The sequence below is a fragment of the Alligator sinensis genome, unplaced genomic scaffold (assembly GCF_000455745.1).
Source record: "Alligator sinensis unplaced genomic scaffold, ASM45574v1 scaffold331_1, whole genome shotgun sequence".
NCBI lineage: Eukaryota > Metazoa > Chordata > Crocodylia > Alligatoridae > Alligator > Alligator sinensis.
This window is the reverse complement of record NW_005842033.1, coordinates 249,401-270,018: the sequence shown is the minus strand read 5'-3', so window position 1 is coordinate 270,018 and position 20,618 is coordinate 249,401. Positions and strand designations below refer to the sequence as shown.

At 44.0% G+C, this 20,618-nt stretch overlaps 2 protein-coding genes across 4 annotated transcripts in view; one reads left to right on the top strand and one right to left on the bottom strand.

The window, feature by feature from the left end:
* The window catches only part of SERAC1 (serine active site containing 1), a 52,778-nt gene extending 42,699 nt beyond the window's left edge, over positions 1 to 10,079 (bottom strand). For 2 of the 3 annotated variants that reach the window (XM_025202645.1, XM_006022371.3), the window contains exons 1-2: positions 9,908 to 10,079; positions 2,031 to 2,097 (exon numbers count right to left, since the gene is read on the bottom strand). In XM_025202645.1, the coding sequence (XP_025058430.1) occupies positions 2,031 to 2,097; positions 9,908 to 10,067 (227 nt within the window). In that variant the 5' untranslated portion in view covers positions 10,068 to 10,079. Of the gene's footprint in view, positions 1 to 2,030; positions 2,098 to 6,784; positions 6,873 to 9,907 lie in introns of all 3 variants that reach the window. The other variant, XM_025202646.1, reaches the window with a different exon arrangement.
* Positions 10,036 to 20,236, top strand: GTF2H5 (general transcription factor IIH subunit 5). The gene is made up of 3 exons (XM_006022375.3): positions 10,036 to 10,162; positions 14,419 to 14,534; positions 18,750 to 20,236. The coding sequence occupies exons 2-3, from the start codon at positions 14,500 to 14,502 to the stop codon at positions 18,928 to 18,930; spliced, it is 216 nt and encodes a 71-aa protein (XP_006022437.1). The 5' UTR covers positions 10,036 to 10,162; positions 14,419 to 14,499; the 3' UTR covers positions 18,931 to 20,236.
* Positions 20,237 to 20,618: the final 382 nt, after the last annotated feature.

The following is a 20,618-nucleotide window of genomic DNA, read 5'->3' as shown; positions in this document are numbered from 1 at the left end:
CTCAGCACCACCTTGTAACCCAGCCCCACTACCAGGTGTGGGGAAGAGTGGCCCCTTGCTCGCCGTGTGGCCGGTGCCCCATGCTGCAGCCACTCGCAGATCACCTGGGACTGCCTGTGCCTGCTCCAGACAGCTCGACGTGGGCTGCGAGTACCTGCAGCAGTGGTGCTGGCCCTGGGACATTGATCCCAAAGACATTGGGACTGGTGACCAGGGGGTGGGGCACCTGTCAAGGGGCAGGGCTACCCATGCAGCCCTCAACAGCTTGCCAAAACTGGATAAGTGGCCCTCCGCCCAAAATAATAATTACCCGCCCCTGGATGGAACACTAAATTTGCCAAATCTATGCAACTGCATTTAGTAATTTATGTTTCAATGATGATAAAAGTTTCAAGTAGCATTTTATAAAACTGTATTTTTAAGCCATTACTTTTAGAATCTCATCTAGTAAATCTCCATCCCTGAAATGTTGGTAGCTCTTCATTAAACAACAGACATTTCTACAGACATTTATATCAATTTGTTACCCTCTATTATACATGCATTTGTACAAGTACACAATAAACCGACTGCTTTTTCATAACATTCATGATTGATTTTGTTTTTAAAAATGGTTAATTGATTTGGTTTTAACAGCAAATAGGTATCTTTGAAAGTTTTGTCATACAAATTTAGGGGGAAAAAACTGTTAAGAGTTATTCTCTTGCTGTTTAAAAGAGTTATAATCCAAGAATGCTAAAATCTATCTGACAGAAATACAGTAAAACATAGATCATTTGTACCTGGTTGGTTCACAACCCACTTAGTTAGCAGTATTAAAGATGTGCCACTGATATTTGCTGCAGCTTTTATTTTAAAGGGCACTGCTTCTCCACTCAGCTGGAGCTCATCAGCGGTCCCACACAGTTGATCAGAGAAGTGGCGCCCCTTGAAAGCTGCACCAAACAGTAGAGCACCTCAGTGGTTCCATGTAGCTGTTTGCTTCTTTTCTTCTTTTATATGTAGGAGTTAGAAGAGACATGATGCCGCTGCTAGCAAGATTAACACCTACACTAAATATCCATTAAATCCACAGGTGTTTGCTCTTTGGGTTTTTTTGTTCTTAGAACAATCCTGGGAAGCATCTCAAATTAGGCTGAGTACTTTCAATGCAAGAGAACTGGCTTTATTTGATGGAATGAGAAAAAATATTCACATTCTCTTTCATACCTTAAAGCTTATGAGGAAATACCTTAAAGCTTATGAGGATAAAGCATGAAGCAAGATATGCCAGAAATACTACATACTGGAGGAAGTCAGTTTTCTTCCCTTTGAAAGTCACAAAGGGCTTACATATATTATTTTCTAAGAAATGCTACTCCCTTTACACATAATTTATGTAAGAAAAATTGCCCTGAAGTCAGGAGAGAGATCAAAATTTGATTTCACAGTCTCAGCAGACATCTACTTGAAGGATAAAATTAACCTCCCTAATGAAAACAACTCTAAGACGTTCATCAACAGTTGCAAAATGGCAATACCCCAGAAAAAAATAGATTATACCATTTGAGTAAGTGTGGAGTCACACTAGGGTCCTAGACAGTCTGATTTAGGACTATGTCCAATAAAGTACTTCCATATATCAATTAAGAATCACATTTAACTTTTAGATGTCTGGTCTACAGAGAGGTATCAGAGCTCTGCATCAGGTCCCTATGCTTTCTCCCTATGCACTGTATAGAGTTAAGCATTTCAGAAGAGCAACTGAAAAAAAACCCCACACTGAGTGGAAAGCCACCTGGAGCTTGCCAACAAAAAATGCAAAGAGCAAGGTACATCTAAACTCTCTTCCCTCTCCAGAGCTTAAGTGCCTGGCAGAGGGCTGCAGTGTCATCTCTGCCGACATGGGATTGAGAGCCTGGAATACTTCCCAGGAGGGCAAGCACCCACAACCTCTTTCCAATAACTGAATGAGGTTCACTGTTATCTCTTAAAATGCAGATAGATAGCCCCCTCCTCCTCTTCCTTCTCCCTTTCATAGTGATATTCACCTTTCATTTGACAGCCAGGCTCGGCAAGGTGTAAACACTCTCCAGTTCGCCTGCTGAAGCTGTGCCACTGTGAAACAAATAACATGAGGATTTATGAGGCCAGAGCAAGAGAGAGTGAAAGACAGAAAGCAAGAGTGCACATGCACAAGCAAGAAGGAACTTGACTCTAATCAGTGGGGTACCGCCCTTATTCAGGAGTGGAAAGTCAGGGTGTGTTGTGTTCTGAGAACACATACTTTATAGGACCCATTAGGAACTTAGGTGGAGGAATGCCTAAATCTTGGATCTTGAGCAGACTTGGGCCTGCTCAGACTAGAACAATTCCAGGCAGCTTGGAAATTTTGTAATCAAGCAGGGAAGCTCCTAATGATTTGAAGCACCAGGAAGGTTAGGTGGCACTTAAGCAAGGCCTTTTTAGGTAAGAGCTTAAGGCACCTCAAAACCACTTAAGACAGGTGGGCAAAATATGACTCGTGGGCCAGATCCAGCCTGTCAGGTGGACACCCACCAATTAACTGCATCTGGCCTGGCCCACAGCTGCCCCTGCTGTACTTGACATAGGGCTGAGCTCTGCCCACTCCCACCCGGACAGCGTGCTGCACTTTCACCCATGCCCACAGAAGGCCCCTGCCAGTGCATGTAGCTTCTAAACAGGGCTGCTGCTGCTACCACTGCAGCCACTTAGGGAACTGCTCAGCTCCCCTGGCCTCCTGTCACTGCTGCAGAACTCTGGACAGCAGGTAGGGAAATGGTGGCAGGCAGGGGGAAGGTGCAGTTGAGTGGGAGCCTGGAGTGCGGGGCCAGGGCTGGTGGGAGTGCAGAGACCAGTGTGGAGTCTGGGCTGGCGGAAGTGCAGGGCCAGCCATGTTTCATTGTGCAGGGCTTCCTGTGGCTCACATGCAGCTCCCAGGACTCAGCTGGATCCACACGCCACTGTGGGGAGCTCCCAGGAAGAGAGTCCCGAGTGATGGAGCCATGCCAGCTCAGCCCCACTCCCAGGGCTCTGCCAGTGAGCCAGGGACCTGCATGCGGTAGCAGGGAATGGAGCCAGGCCATTGGCTCCACACATCCCACACCCTACAAACACACGCACATACACCCCACACACTCTCCCCAAAAATATACAAGAGTAAGAATTTATTTTGGGCTATTGTGCAGTCACCTCTACATACACTATTCAAACACACATTAAACCAGACAAAACTACTTTTTGAAATAAAATTAAAATATTTTTTGGTTCTTAATATATGATTAGGTTTTCTTCTAGTTCCAAGATGGTAACTCCCCCTACCCTGCCCCCCAACCCCCTGCTCCCCTCCCAAAAGGAGTACTAACAGGGGCAAGCAGAGGGACTTCAGGAAGCAAAAATCATGGAGGTCGGGGGGCAGGACTTCTGGTCCCAAGATGGTGACCAGGGGGCAGGTCACCTGTCAAGGGGCATAGCTACCCTTGTGGCCCTTGACAAGTCACCAAAACTCATTAAAATTGCCCTCCAGCTAAAATATTGCCCATACCTGACCTAAGACCTGCTTGAGGCACTTAAGACCTTTATAGAATCTGGTTCTTAGTCATATTCAAACACAGATTCAAGGAGACAATGCTTTGAGTGAGGCTGAACAAATAAATGTAGTAGTCAAAAAAATTATTTAAAGCTGAAGTTAAGATCATACTTATCCAATATGTAACAGGAATATTAAAGTTAAACAAATACATATTCACAATATCAGAAAACTGACTTAAGGTTAGAGTTTTTAAAGAAGACAGTTCAAGCAATAGAAGTGGTTGAGGTTGAGACACTGTTACTGGTAAGTGGAAGGTTAAATGAGGGTTTGTGGGGTTTTATGGTTTACCTTGTTATGATATGCAATCTAAAAATTCTAACCAAAAGTCAGAAATTGTTGTGGGAGAACTCTATATACACACATGAGAGGCATAAATGTAAATGAAGATATGGCACATCTTGTTTCAAGAACCATTGACAAGACTTAAGAAATTCTTATTTGGGGGAAAACACCTGGAATGAATCTTAAAAGGCAAAAACTATAGGTAAACTCCTACAAGACATATATTCTTAACCAGGATTAGAAGAAATTGATTAAAGTATAGGACAGAAAATGCATTGCCATGTTTGTATATTATACAGCACTGTCTGGTAGCATGAATGTTTATTTCTGAAAGCCTGAATTTTGGAAATCAAGAGTCTAACTGAATCTCTCTTCTCATGTATGCAGAACCATTGCTCGACTATGGGCATGTCCACACATGCATTAATGCATCTTTTCTAATGTGCATTAAATGTAGTACCTCCAATGTGAGGTTCTAAATTAATGTACATTAGGTGCAGTAGCGCATTTGCACACCTTTTTAGTGACACTATAGTGCGCAGTAGACTATTTTAATACTCATTAGCATAATGTCATGGTTTTTTACACGATGCCTTAATGCGCAGTAAAATAGTCTACTGTGTATTAAAGTGCATGTGTAGACGTGCTCTGCGTTAGCAAGAAGGCAGGTCACAGTGAAGAGGAAAGGAGAGCGCACCTTGACTGCTCTGACACATAGGGAGACTTATTCCACACATGGGACAGGGCTAATGCAGATTACTTTTTCGCTTGAAGAAAGGGGAAACCAAAGAAGGATCTATGACTGCATCACACAACTTGTCTTCTGAGCTGCTCAGAAGGGTAGGAATGCTTGTAGGATAAGTGACCATCACTCATTGCATGCCTTAACATAACATGTACAATTTGAATTATAACCAGGCATGAACTCCTGCATGAACAACATATGAAAAGATGCCATCATCAAGTAATGGAAACACACCCCTATTTTTTTATTTTTTTTTACTGTAACAGTAATCACATTTTATATATTACACTGAGTGCTTTATGGCAAATCTTAAAACATGCTTAAAGTGTTTCCAGCATATTTTGAATACATTTTTTCTGGTAGAAGGATGGACTGTAGGAGAATATTTTAGGTAGGCTTTAACTATTGATACATTGATAATACATGTTGATGATAACCTTAGAATAGAAACAAAGACAAAAAAGTATAAATATGCCCCTGTGTGTGCTGCAGTAATAATATGGAAGTATTATTTTTCTGATGCAACAATATCATCAGATACTTGCACTGAATAAGTTACGTAGGCTTCATTATCAATTCATTTAAGATATTAGATTAGTTATAAAACTCAAGTCACTTCAGCCATGTCATATATTTAACAAATATATAAATATGGTGGGAAGATACAAGTATACTTTAAGTAAAATTAAGACACCATATTACAAAAACTACAACTCAAAATGACAATCTGAAGGAGACGATGGCGATTAGGGACAGTCGGCATAGGTTCACCAAGAGCAAATCATGCCTGACCAACCTGATTGCCTCCTATGATGAGGTGACTGGCTCTATGGAGGCGGGAAGAGCAGTGAATGTGATATCCTTGACTTCAGCAAGGCTTTTGATATGTTTTCCCACAACATTCTCGCAGGCAAGCTAAGGAAGTATAGGCTGGATGAATAGACTGTAAGATGGATAAAAAACTGGCTGGATCATTGGACTCAGGGAGTAGTAATCAACAGCTCTATGTCTAGTTGGCAGCCGGTATCATGTGGAGTGCCCCAGGGGTTGGTCCTGGGGCCGGTTTTGTTCAGTATCTTCATCAGTGACCTGGATGATGGGATCAAGGGCGACTTCAGCAATCTTACAGATGACACCAAACAGGGGAGTGGAAGATGCATTGGAGGGTAGGGCTAGGATTTAGAGAGACCTTGAGAAATTGGAGGACTAAGCCAAAAGAAAACTCATGAGGTTCAGTAAGGGCAAGTACAAAGTTCTGCACTTAGAATAATCCTACGCACTGGTACAGGCTGGGGACTGACTGGCTAAGCAGCAGCTCTGCAGAAAAGGACTTGAGGGCTATAGCAGACAATAAGCTGAATATGAGCCAACAGTGTGCCCTTGTTACAAAAAAAGCTAACAGCATAATGGGCTGCATTGGTAGGAGTGTTGTCAGTAGATTGAGGAAAGTGAGTAGTCCGTTCTATTGGGCACTGGTGAGACCACATCTGGAGTACTGTGTCCAGTTTTGGGCCCCCCACTACAGAAAGGATGTGGACAAATTGGAGAGCCCAGTGGAGGGCAAAAAATAAAAAATAGTGAGGAGGCTGGGGCACATGACTTATAAGGAGAGGCTGAGGGAACTGGGCTTATTTAGTCTGGAAAAGACCGATAGGGGATTTAATAGCAGCCTTCAACTACCTAAAGGGTAGCTCCAAAGAGGATAGAGCTAGATTATTCTCAGTAGTGGCAGATGACAGAACAAGCAGCAATGGTCTCAAGTTTCAGCAAGGAAAGTTTAGGTGAGATGTTAGGAAAAACTCTCTCACAAGGAGGGTAGCAAAGCACTGGAACAGATTATCCAGAGACATGGTGGAGTCTCCATCCTTGAAGGTTTTGAAGACTTGGCTAGACAAAGCCTTGGCTAGGATGATATAAGTGAGGATGGTCCTGCTTTGAGCAGGGAATTGAAGCAGATGACCTTCTGAGATCCCTTCCAACTCTAACTTTTTATGATACTATGAATACTAGCATGGTAATTATTTCTAGGACAGTGGTTCCCAACCTTTTCTATACAGTGGACCAGTGGGGGTGGGATGGGACGCATGGAGCTGGCTGCCTCCCTCCCAGGCTTCCCCGTTGCCGAGCTTTATCCCTGCACGTGACTGCCAGCAGAAGCCACTCACCTGGGTAGACAAATGGGAGTCACGACTCGGCAGCCAATCCTTCACAGCCCAGTACCGGGCCACAGTCCAGTGGTTGGGAACCTCTGATCTAGGACATACTTTTCCAGGTTACTTACAAGATTGGCATGTAGGACTGAAGTCCAAATATTTACATTCACCATTTTTACCTTATGATCCAAATCAAGTTATCCTGTAAAAGGAGCAAAGATTTGGCATGATTTGCTCTTAACAAATCCATGTCATCTGTCAGTGATCAATATGTGCATAAAACAGTCAACCTGTTAGTAACTTCCTTGGCACTGATGTCAGGCTGACTGATCTTATACCTTGCTGGGTCCTTCTCTTTCCCCTTTTAAAAATGGGTAGTACAGTATGTAAGCCTTACCAGTTGTCTGGGACCTTGCCTGCCATCCATGATCTTCATCTATTATTGCCTGTAGCTCTGAGATTTTTTTCAGTGAGATCCTTCAGTACCCTTGGTTGAATACTGCACAGCCTCCTGACTTAAATTCAAATTAGTCAAAAATTCTCTACTATATTATTTGCTTAACATGACCTGCATCCTTCCTGTTCATTTATTATATTAATTCTGCTATTTTTTCTTTGGGTTGGTTGTTTTTGGAGTGGGGGGGTTTTGTTTGTTTTTTCTCTTGTGAAGGCATTGGACAGTTCCACCTTCTTTGAAATTTCCATTAATAGTTTACATTCTTTGAGTAATAGACCCACAGGCTTCTCGGTCTCTCTTTTTCAGTTTTTCCTTGTCTGATGTATGTGTAGAAATCTCTCTTGTTGTCTTTAACATTTCTCGCCAGTTGTTAGAAACCTTTGGCCATTTTTTGCCTTCACTTTTCCCATGTTTGTCATTATCTGTCCACCTCTACAGATGCATGCTTTTCTTCCCATTGCTGGTATGCATCAGTTTAGATCTACCATGGCAGCCAATGCAGCAACATTGGTCTCTTATGGTGCTTGTTATCTTCTTTTTTCATGGGAATAGTCTGATGCTGAGCCTCCAAAATTATGTCCTTTTTCTTTTAATTTGCCTATTCATTGTAGCTTACCTACTATTTATAAAACATGGTTCAAATGAACCTTTTGGAAGTCCAGCATCCTTATTTTGCTGCTCTCCTTCTTTCCTTTCTTTAAAATAATTCTATGGTATCAGGATCACTTCCTCCAAAGAAGACTAAAACAGATTTGGTGCTACTGTAGACAGCTTGCTAGCAATGGTTACTATTTCAGCAACATGATGCACTTCTTACCACCCATCCTCCTCCACAAAGGGATACAACACAAGGAAAAATGCTGACCATGTCAATAACTGGTCCCTTTGAGGGACTTTTGCTTTCCATTTTCTTTTGTTTAAAATAAATAAAGAAAAAGCAGCACCCAAACCAAAGACAGTTTCTTCACCTTCCTTCATACACATAATAACCAAAGGCTTAAAACACACTACTTGAGCAGTTAAGAAAAAATATGCACTGCAGCATGAAAGCAGTTGCCTTTCCTTTCATCTCTAGAGAACCGTTCCAGTTAATGGTCCAATCCTAACTTCAGAAAGTTTTTTTTTTTATATCACTTAATCACAGAGTGTAATTGCAGCAAGCACAGTAGATCTGTGACTGTGTGACAGAAGCCACTGCAATTCCCTATACTGCTCACATGGTCCATTTGGAAACACAAAGACAAAGCAACTAGTGTTTCTCTGCAATTAATGGTCTTTGGATTGGGCCCCTGAGGAGCAACACTGCATGGAAATCCAGGAGGACGGGAATGGGTTGGTTAATCTGGACAGGAGACCAGGTCTGCCTCCACCTGCAAGAAGCATTGTTAGCATGCTGAATTTTTGGTTGTAGTTGTGTAGGTCTAAGGACATAGGCACGTAAGGTTTTTTGAGTAGATGTGATATCTTTTATTAGACCAACTGAGTAGTTGGAAAAAAAGTTCTTAGAAAGCATTTGGGGGCAATCACCCTTCTTAAGGCATATGATTTTCTAGTTCTTAGCTAGTCTGAAAGCTTGCTAAAAACTTTTTTCGAACTACTCAGTTGGTCTAATAAAAGATAACACACATCTACTCAAAAGAATCTTGCCTTGTTAACATACTGCATTTTTTCCACCAGTGGATTCAGAGAGCGGTTAAATTTAGGGTGTCTGGTGTCGTTATCCCTGACCTCGTACTCTCCAGAGCAGTCGAGGACCACGCCAGCCTTCCACTGACATTGGGGACCTGGAAATGACAGCACCACACAAGCTGCACAGGGCTACATTCATCTCAGGCTGAACTTGCTCACAAGGCAGCAGCCCAAAAAAGGAGAGCCCTGTCCGCTCTGACTTCTGAAGAGTCTAAGGGGATTTAAAAAGCCCAAGCCAGGCCTCTTCATACTTTTACAAGAAATGCATAACATGTTGAAAGCTAACATGTTTTCTCCCCTACAACGCATCTCTTCTCCCGCAAAAATCAGCCCCTCAAAATTGGGGAGCATGTATTTAGCGGGTAAAGTGACTTTTCTGTTTGGTGTAAAAGCACCCCGCTTCGCCTGCAGCTCCACCACCATGCCAGTAATCCTCCTTTTCCAACAGCTGAGGGACATTGGCTCCAATGGCTCATTGCTTTTCACTCCGCGGGGATTACCAGCTGTTTGGCACTCCGCTAATCCAGGGCAAGGTTTCTGCCCGCTCCTGGGCTCGCCTCCTATTTCAGCTTGGAGTCGAGCAGGAAAGCAAGGGGGGCGCCCAGTAAGCCCAAGACTGCAAACTATATATTTTGTTCCCGTTCAAGATGCCTTCCCAAAGCAAAGGGCTTCTTATATACTGGGCGCATGTAGTATGAGGAAATACGGTAGGAAGCAGGGCGAGTATACGCAGCGGTTTACAAACTCAAACGGCCGCAGAACGCTGGGGACACGTGACACAAAGCTACGCGCCGGGAGGGGGAGGGGCCTCGGCCTCGCGCAGGCAGAGAAAAACGTCACTCACGGAAGAGTCCATTCTCGGGGATGGGGTGGGGTGGGGTGGGGCGGGGCGGGTTTCATCCCTAAAGGGGGACTTGGAAACCCTGGGCTCTGCCCAGACTCCTCCCCCTCCCCTCAGGCTCCGCCCTCCGGCCGCGCCCGCGCCTTACCTGTCCCGCAAGCCGCAGCAGCATCCCTGAGCATTGCCTTCCTTCGTGCCCTACTTCCGGCAGGTTGACGTGTTCGATGACGTCCGCAGGGCGTCTCATCCAACCCGGGCTGAGCGCGGAGGAAGTGGGTGGGGAGAAGGAAGGAGTTGAGGTTGCGCATGCGCGTGGGTCGCACGGGAAGTTTGCTTTCTATTTAGGAATCGAGCGCCGGAGCGGCGGCCGGTGTTCTATTGTCGTCAGGGAAACCAGCAGCCGGTAGGTGGGGGAGGGGCAGAGCGAGGCTCCCCAACCGCCACCCGTCACGTGGTGGGCGCGGGGGGAGGGGAGCGCGGCGCCGGTCCTGCTTCTCCTCAGGCGCGGAGGGGCCTGGTCCCCTTGGCGACACAGGGGTTTAAGTACACACGTGTGTACAGCCCCATAAGTAGACACACGTCCAAGCCACATGCAGGCACGCGCATGCACACTGCTGCGTATCCTCATGTCTAGACAGATGCACTTGCACATGCATATCTGCAGCCATATGTGTAGACAGATACATGCGTGCATACAGGCATGAGTATAGCTGTATGTACAGGCTGGAACATGCATGTCAAAGCACATGTCTAGACACGCACGTGCATTTGTATATGCATGTGTACAGAGACGATCTGAGCAGGGTGCGGGGCCCAGGGCAAATTAGGCTTTGTGGGGCTCTGCCCCCGGACGCGAGAAAGCGGGCAGCAGATTCCGGGGGAGGGGGTGCCAAGCGGCTGGACATGAAGCCAGCATTAGTGCGGAGTTGCTGCGGCCACTCCTCCTGGCTCTGCGGGGCCCAGGGTGGTTTCCCCAATTTGTCCCCTACTAGGGACGGCCCTGCATGTGTATAGACAGATACGTGCACGTATACAGGTGTACATCCTCGTGTATATACAGGCACACGCACATGCAGGGCTGTCCCTAGTGGGGAGCGAATCGGGGCAACTGCCCCGAGCCCTGTGCTTTGGGGTACCCCGCGGAGCCGGCCGGAGTGGCCATGTGAACCCGGCGACAGCGTGGAATCAGCATCTGGCCGCTTGGTACCACACCCCCTCCTCCACCGCCAAATCCGCTGTCGGCTTCCTGACATCTGGGGGCAGGGCCCCGCACCTATCTTGAGTCGTTTCTGCGCACGCGTGCGTGTGTATATCCACAAGCACAGATATACATGCGTAAGTGTACATTCACAAACACAGATGCACAACGTCTATTTTCTTGAACAGGGGCCAGAACATCCCATCTACCAGAGGTAGGGACAATCTTGGGGATAGCTCTGTCAGGCCTTCAGTCAGTGCAGAGGTAGTTAGGGATCTTCTGGAAGGGCTAGACATTTTAAAATCTGCAGGTCCAGATGCCTTCCACCCAAGGGTGTTGAGGGAGCTGGCAGGGGTCCTCATGGAGCCCTTAGCCTGGCTGTATGAGCATTCGTGGTCATCTGGTCAGGTGCTGGGGGATTGGAAACTGGCTAATGTGGTCCCGATTTTCAAGAAAGGGAGTAAGGAGGACCCAAGTAACTATAGGCCTGTAAGCCTCACCTCGGTGCTCGGGAAGATCTTGGAGAGAATCATCAAGGAGCACATCTGTGGGGGGCCTTCAGGGGAGATCATGCTCAGGGGCAATCGTCATGGGTTTATCAAAGGGAGGTCCTGCCTGACCAACCCGATTGCCTTTTATGACCAAGTAACTAAATCCTTGGATGATGGTGTCGCCGTGGACATAGTCTTTCTAGACTTTAAGAAGGCCCTTGACACTGTCTCTCACCCCATCCTCATCAATAAATTAAGCGACTGTGGCATTGATGCCTGCACAGTTGGATGGGTAAAAAGTTGGCTGATGGGGTGGAGCTAGAGAGTAGTGGTGGATGGGTTGTGCTCAACCTGGCGAGATGTGAGCAGTGGGGTACCCCAGGGTTGGTCCTCGGGCCGGGCACTGTTTAACATCTTCATCAGCAACTTGGACGAGGGGGTGGAAAGCACGCTGTCCAAGTTTGCTGATGACACTAAGATGTGGGGTGAGGTGGACACACTTGAAGGGAGAGAGAGGCTGCAACTAGATTTAGACAGACTGCAAAAGTGTGAAGATGAGAATAGGGTGGGGTTCAACGTAGACAAATGGAGGGTGCTGCACCTTGGGAGAAGGAATCCACAGCATACATACGGGCCAATGCCAGACCGCAGCCAGCAAGGCCAGCCATACCTTGTCATGCATCCAAAGGTGCATCTCAAGCCAGTCCAGAGAGGTGATACTCTCCCTCTATGCAACTTTGGTCAGGCTGCAGTTGGAGTACTGCGTCCAGTACTGGGTGCCGCACTTCAAAAGGGATGTGGCCAGCCTGGAGAGGGTTCAGAGGAGGGCCACCCGCTTGGTGAGAGAGCAGCAGGGCAGGCCCTATGAGGAGAGACTGAGGGACCTGAACCTGTTCAGCCTTAGCAAGAGGAGACTGAGGGGAGACCTAGTGGCTGCCTACAAGCTCCTCAGGGGAGATCAACAGCAAATAGGCAGACCACTTTTCTCTCCAGCACCACCTGGGGTGACAAGGAACAATGGTATTAAGCTGATGGAGAATAGGTTTAGGTTAGAGATCAGAAGGCAATATTTTACAGTTAGGGTGGCCAAAATCTGGAACCAACTTCCCAGGGAAGTGGTCCTCGCCCCTACCTTGGGCAAATTCAAGAGGAGGTTGGACGATCACCTGTCTGGGGTCTTGTGAACCCAGCATTCATTCCTGCCTGTGGCAGGGGGTCAGGCTAGATGATCTGTTCAGGTCCCTCCTGACCCTAGCTACTATGAAACTATGAATGTATGTATACATCCTCAGATAAATACACACACGCGCATATGTATCTATTCACAGGCAGACAGACATGCATGCACACACTTATTTAGCTTCTAGTGATGGGTGTCATTTGTGCCCTAAAGCTTGTGCCACATCTCTCCTACCTGTCCTGTTGGGGTACTAAAAGAGATCACCAAAAACTGCCACCACCCCAGCTTTTCCCATCTTTACTGAGCATCATTATGGCTCCAGCGAGGCTCCAGCCCTTTTTTGATTCTGGCAGTTCTCAGCCAACAGCGTGAGCTGGATTTAATTCAGTTAGGTCTTTGCTTGCTTTTTGTGTGTATGGTTTACCTCAGGATGGTCTGGGCATGTGCCAGTGCAAACTCTGAATGCCCATTTTGGTCAGTAGAGAAGTCGGTAGTGTAACATGGAGTGGACAAGCAGGGCACTTGTGCCCACAAGGACTGCTTGCCTCTGTCTCTGCTGCCTGCCAGCTGCCAGCCTCATTTCCTGCCTCTGACATACATTGCCAGTGCCGGAAATGGGAATTATAGTTTTGTAGAGCTGATCTCCATTTTTTTGCTGACAAATTCAGCCTTCTTTCTTGCTCTCTGGACATAGCCTTTGGAGGCAAAAAAATGGGCTGAAAGTTTCTCCTGGGAGTAGCAAACTCCACTGCCAGTCTGAAGAACTATTATTTCCAGAACACCATGCACTCCATGACACTGTTGGCTTTGGATTTAAGACCCAGAGGCCTTGGTTGGGGGCTGGGGGTGAGCACCCTAAGACTGACCACAACCTTTCCATTTGATAACAAGCAAATTTATTGATACACAGTGTTAGGAGCAACATTCAAGGAATTGTATACATCTGCCTTATCTTAGTGCTGTCATCAAAGTACATCTAGCCAGGATGCAGTCTCCACTCTGATGCTCTCTCTTAGGTGTCCTATGTCAGCAGTCTGGAGGTGGGATGCTGAGGCCTATGCCCCATCTCTAGTGGGGTGGATGAGACGGGCTAGTGGTGTGCCCTCTGTCCATGGTGGCCTGGGTGACCCTTCCTGGGAGACGGGGAGGAAGGACCTGGGGTAGGATGGGGAGGAAACCCTTTGTTACTCTCAAGTCTCTGCTTTTGTATTCTCCTTCCCTCCTGATGACTCTTCATCCATGGCTATCACTGACTGATCTCTCTCTGTGGTCAAATGTCCACGTAGCTCTCCGGGCCTTCTCCTGATTTGATCTGTTCCCCCAAAACCGGGACATAGGCTTCCCTGCTCTGGGGCCTTGTTAGCTGGTGCCTCTTTAACTCGTGTTATGGGCAGTGTAATACATAATCCCTCTATTCCCGGATTGTTTTCCAGACTATAGGTTCTTGTTGGCCTTGTTGTGTTAGACAACCTGTCTGCTTGCAAGGCTGTGTGATTGTGTGACCCAGACTCTTAGAAATCAGTTAACCCCTGCTGCCTATCTTGAACCTTTCTAATGCATATATATATCTATATATAGATGTATATATAGATATATATACATACCTGTAAGCCAGTTCCCAAAAAACAAACCTTTAAATGCCTGGCTCTCTGTTCTGTTTTCCATCTGCAACTAAGAAGGTAGCAGAGGAGGTGGGGAGAGGGTGAAAGGCAGCTGCCCAAGGTGCATTTTTTCCATGATATGCCTTTGGAAAATGTTATAGCCTGACTTTTTTGGTTTGGTCTGTTTAGGTTTTCACCAATCACACAGATTCCAGAGCCAGACCTGCCTTCATCGACTGCCCCTTCTGGCCTTTGTAAAGTGGTGAGAAGATGGTGAATGTCCTGAAAGGCGTTCTTATAGAATGGTTAGTTGTCAGGTGTACTTATTTTTCTTTTATTAGTAGTAGAAGTAATACTAAAGCTTAAAATATTTCAGAACCCATGAACACTTCAGTTCCTGCTCCAGGGATGCCATCATAATTAAGATGTGGAATAACAAGCAGATGCAAGAAAATCATGGGAAGGGGAAAGAAAAGCATGGGTTACACAGATTGTTTTCATTGCTTTTCCATCTCTTTGCCTTCTCTTTACGCTTGCTTATTTTCTGTTTTTCTTCTCAGTACCCTTTGCAAATAACAATACAGACTGGACGTGATTAGTTGTCCTGTTGATTGCATTTAGGTGATACATTCTGTTCACTGGGTCTGTGGGTCATTTCTGCTCTTTATTTACCCTTTCTTCTTGTCTTCCCCTCCTCCTTTCCCCAAGTGGACATCTTGCTTGAGCCATAGTGGTATGCAATTTTCACTGTAGCTTGTAATCTAGAAAAATGGGTTTAATTAGTATGCAAATAATACATTATTGCTTGTAAACAGCCAGTATGCTGCACATAATCTAAACAGTTCCCCTTAAATTATTGATTAAGGTTCAGGTCCTTAAAATTCATTGAGCTCAAATCAAGATTTTTGTGGTATCCGCTTGTATGACCCCGGTGGTGGCCAGGCATATGTTTTATCATGTGTTCTGCTAGAATGGCCTGAAACAGCCACAAGAATCAGAAGAGTTCTAGTGTGGTCCATTCTGAGCCCCTAGGGTTTTGTGACTCAAGTCCACAGCGATGAGGTGTGAAGTAGCCACAGCACATTTAAACATTTGTCTTGGGATCATTTAAGATACAGATGGTCTTCTTGTGAATTTAGACTTTCAGAATTTGTAGTCTCTTGAGTGGAACCATAAGCAACCACTTTGATGGTTGCTCAATTTAGCTGTGATTCTGAGTCAATGGAAGGCCTTGTCTTCTTTACAGGTCTTGATCATCAGACAGTTGCCTGCGCTCCCAACCCACCAGTATGTGCGCGCCCATCCACGCACTTTTGGTGGCTCATCATGGCTTGACTCAGCTCCTGTGCTGACAGAGTGCAAGGTGCACTCTAGGAAGGCACCAGTTGCTGAAGGGACCTTAGAAAAAGGCACAGAAGATTCTACATATATTTCCTGCTGGGCACTGGCAAAGTCCTTCATCCACTCAGCGGAATTGGGTGGGGTTTACTATTGCAGAGGTGCTTTGGTATTGGTGCACTCAAAAATTTTCTGGCAGATCAGCCAGAAAAGTATAGAGTTGGCCCAAATGCTGCCTTTGGGAGAAAAAATAGTAATATTTTGTTAAATTAAATATGGTAATCAGGAATTGGGGTAGCCGTGTGTGAAGAATCTCTGCTTATACTTTAAATACCATCGCGCCTACTATGCTGTGTTAATGAATACCTTTAGGCCAGTTCATGTAATTATTCCAGTCATTGCTGTGCCCTTATTTTAACAGTTTTTGGTGACATTTAGCATTGTTTTTTGTTTTGCATAAAATCATTAGCTTTGCTTCAGTTCTCTCCACTGATCATTTTCCTCAGGAGTAAAAAAAGCCTGAGCAGTAGAAACAAATAGGAGGAGCAAAATGAAAGGAAAGAAATGTGGGTGGGTGTTTGGAAGATCTAGTAGAGGAGGATCTTTCAATGTACATACAATGATGCTCCCTATAGTATAGTTATTTTTGCTTTCAAGCAAGTCAAGCAGAGTCTGTTCTAGTTTTTGTGAAAAATAAGGCAAATGTCAGAGGGAGAAAGTGGAAGTTTCCGACATATATAATTAAGTCATATCGATCTATTATGATAATTTATGCCAAAAGATTTAGTCTCAACTGACAGCATTTGACAAGAATTTTCAAAGTCCCAGTTAAAAGGGACACACTTTACATTTGCTAGTTACCTTAGTCTCACTTTTGTTCCAGGGTCAACTTAATATTAGTATGATTCCATCTGTGCTCTTAGAACTGAGAGTAGCATTGCAGTTGAGAGTAACATTTGTCTGTATTCCACCCCACGACATGCTCATTTCCAGGCTCCCAGTACCTCACACATCCCTTGGATGAGTGTAGGGAGTATTACTCCTGAATATTTTTTTAAAACTAATTCCCTCTTTGAAGTACTTGCACTTTTGGGAGCATGCTTAGCATTCTGTGCTGTTGAAAAGACACCTCTCCCCACACATACGCATTATTTTTTAGAGTTGATAAAAGGTGCCAGTTGGAGACTGAAGTTGTCAGTTGAAATAAACAACCATGCTTGAATTTTGCATGGTATAACACTGCAATAAATATATTAGAAAACATTGCCATGAAAAATTCTCCACCCTTCCAATGCATATGCTAAGCCCCATTTTGTGGGACTGCACTGAGTACTGGAATATACTGAAGTCTTCAACAACTAGATGAACAAAGCCTTTCTGCTGAGACTGTGAAATGATGCTCCAATTAACGCCACTTGTGATGATTTTTGTAGTGTTGACATCTATGTCATGGGAACTGGCCTGAGACTTGCTAATTAATTTCACACAAACCACTAACCAGCAAGCAAATGCTAACATCATCTGGCACTATCAGTTTGGGTCAGTAACCTGTAGTTGGATAAGATTCAGAAGCAGGACAGCTGGGTGTGGAAGAATGATGAATAGTAAATTAAGATGCACATGCTTATTGTGTTCAATTTTCCACTCTTTTTTATGTCATCTTTTAATTTTTTCTCCAGATGTGTCAAGGCAAATTATATGTAACCTCTTTAGAGAAGCTCTAGCTTACAAGCTTTTTCACTTTTCGCTCGGTACCCTGCAAGCTTATTTCCTCACCCAGGTCATGCTTCTACATGTTTGAGGCTAATAACTAAAATGATTTCTACACTGTCTAAAAGAATTACCTCCATTCTGTGGTCCATGTTTCACCCAAATGTGTGGGGTTTTTATTCTTAAGCTTTTTAGTAGTGGGCCATGTAGATGACAATAATATCTCAAGGAACTCTATAAATATGACATATCCTGTTCAGTCAAATACTAACATTGAAAATATTTCTGTTAAAAGATTCTGAACCACTTCATTCTAATACATACACTTCCAACAATGTCTCTGGCCTGAGGATGTTCCAGTTTCCAGAATGAGAGAGAGACTCTTGAAAATGCCTGTCACTGAACAGTGCTTTTCCTGTGTTTGTAAAAACATTAGAATGGTGTGAAGTCTAGACTGCTAAAAATATTTGTGGAACACAGTGCTTACTGCTTATAATTTTTTTCATTATGTTACTTTATATCACACAATCTTGTAAGTATGGCTTTTCTTATTATATGTTATATCAGCATCAGCTCATTAAATGTTGGTTGTTTCTCCCAACATTTTACTGCTAGCTTTTAAATAAAACCTGCAGGCTGCCACCTTAGAAGAAAATGGGGTCTCCAAATAACATGTTGAACATTTATGCTTCCAAACACTGTAATAAAAATGTGGATTGAAGCTTGGGAAAGTAAAGTCAAATTATTAAATAAAGGGATACTTCCAGAAAAGCTTTTAAGCCCCATTTTTTGCTTCATAGTCAGTAATCCTTTTCTGCTATGCTGCACTAATTTTAGCCAAATGTGTTTTGAGTAGCCCAGAAAAGGAATATGTAAACTGAGCCTGTTAATACATGGTAGTCCTGAAAATAGACAATTGAAGCTTAAACTGCATTGTTTGTGTTTTAATAAAACTGTCATTTTATAACAGCAATGTAGTGGCTTGTTGTTTTCAGGTCAGTCACCCAGCTTTTATTTCTCTTGTGTCTTTCAAGTTATTCTTAGCTTCCTTTGTAAAGTGCTGCAAACACAGCACTGTTCCATCAGAACAACTCTTTAGAAAAGCCTTTGGTAGTGATGGGTGGAGGTAGCAAGCAGCTCTAAGAACAGACCTTGCTTTCTGAGCAGCATCAAAATTCTGGCACTCTTAGGCTACAAACAGAAGAAACAGACCTTGTCGGAACCTGGCAATGGCTCTGGTTGCTGTGGCCTGATCTCGGGCATTTGTCTGCAAAGCGGGGAACCCCCATGCTGCCCCCTCCCCGCCTTACCCCCCTTGCACTTGCATCCTCTGGGAATCCCCCTGTGGAGGTGGATTTTTATGGCAGCACAAAGGCAATATCTGTTTGCATGGTAAAGCTTTCACCTTCATGTGTTACTCTGCTGTGTCATTTGATAGTGAGGTGGATTTCAATGCATGTTTGTCTCTGCAGTGACCCAGCCATGAAGCAGTTCCTGCTGTACTTAGATGAGTCAAATGCCCTGGGAAAGAAGTTCATCATACAAGATCTGGATGAAACTCATGTTTTTGTATTGGCCGAGCTGGTTAATTTCCTCCAGGAGAGAGTGGGCGAGTTAATGGACCAGAACTCTTTTCCTATTACACAGAAGTAAGAGTCTAGGAAAGTGAGGCTGGAATTTGCCACTCCAAAATTACAAGCAATAGATGTGGAATTGATTCTATTATTCTTCAATGTCCATGGCTGAGGAAGTTCTAGACAAAAGTGGTTACTCAAATGGATACTTTCCTTATTAAATACTCTTAAACTGAATTTGATTTTTCTCATTTTGAGATATGCTCTTGAATAAAAATATACTTTTCAGAGTTTGCTAGCCCAAATGATTTTTGATGCTTACCTTCTGGTTTAGAAATATTAATGTTCCTTTAACCAGTTCCATTTTTTATTTTCAAATGATCTGACTTCAAAACACACAAAGAAGTACTGTTTCTTATTTATCATGTTGTGTTTAGAATTTTGTGTGGGCTTCATCTTCTCTCAGGAGTGAGTTGAGCAGATTACAGAGTAATAGATTTTTAACTAAAGCTTCTTTATTAAAATGTTACATTCTGTGACTGATAAAAAAAAAATTCCTTGCAAGTTAATATAAAATACTTTGATCTTACTTTAAAAGTTTTTATATAACAATATGAAACATTTTTTCTCCTGTTTAAGCTCATTTATGTACCTATCAATCATTTTCTAGCATAGCTTTTCTCTAATGTAGTACATAAATTATTGTTGTGTTCTGTATTTTTTTATATTTAACATTTAAATGAAAAACAGACTACACAGATTGCAATTTAGATGTAAAGGGTTACTCAGCTGAATATGGGTAACAGTAATTATAGAGAAATATGCCTGCAAATGATGGACCAGTACCATAAGCCTGTAAAAATAAAGCAAATTCAGCAGAAGTCCTAAGAGTAGTTACTACATACCTAGGATGAGCTGCATAAACAGGAGGAAATGGTAAATCTGTGTTTTGGCTACGTAAGGAAAATAAGTTTTCTTAACTTTTTCTTTTTTTCCTCAAGGGAAAGCCTCCCAGAAATTCTCCTGCAGTGCAGAAATTAGTTTGAATTAATAAGGCCCCTTCCAGACTTGGCCTATCCACCAAGTTAAGATTGCATACATAATGGCATCTGTTGAGATTTTCATTAAAAACATAGAGACTATCTAAAACAGAGAGGAAATTACTGTGATATAAAGTACTGTATGACACACAGGTCTGTCAGTGATTTCCCCAACCACACTACTCAAGATAGAAAATAACAAAATAGTGCCTTCTGTAAGACTTAGAAGTGATTATTTGTGAATGCAGGAGTATGGGGATATTGCTGCCAAAGATGATTTGCTTGTAACCGGTTTCTTCTGAAAATCCTCTGTCCTATTAAGAACAATTAAATGCATGAGAAGACCATGGTTTTCAGATGTGTCAAACTATGTAAGGTGAATAATCCTATTTTGTCTTCTGCCTTGTGTTTCATTCTTTTAAAGCATTTGCTCTCTTAACTTAGCTCAGAACTGTCCAGCTGGCAGTTTGTGGGCTACATGCAGCTCGTGAGGAGTTAAATTGTGGCCCCCAGGCTCCTGTCCAGCTGCAAGGATGTGGGGAGTGGCTGCAATAGCAGCCTGAGGATACTTATACACATGCGGGGGTGGGGTGGGGTGGGGGGCCTTAATTAGAGTTACTCCAAGAGCCCTTGCTTAAAAATGGTGGAGGCGCTTTAGTTGAAGTGCCCCCACTGCTGTTTTTAAGCACGGGGATGCTGATATATGAGACACTGGAGTCTGCTGGAG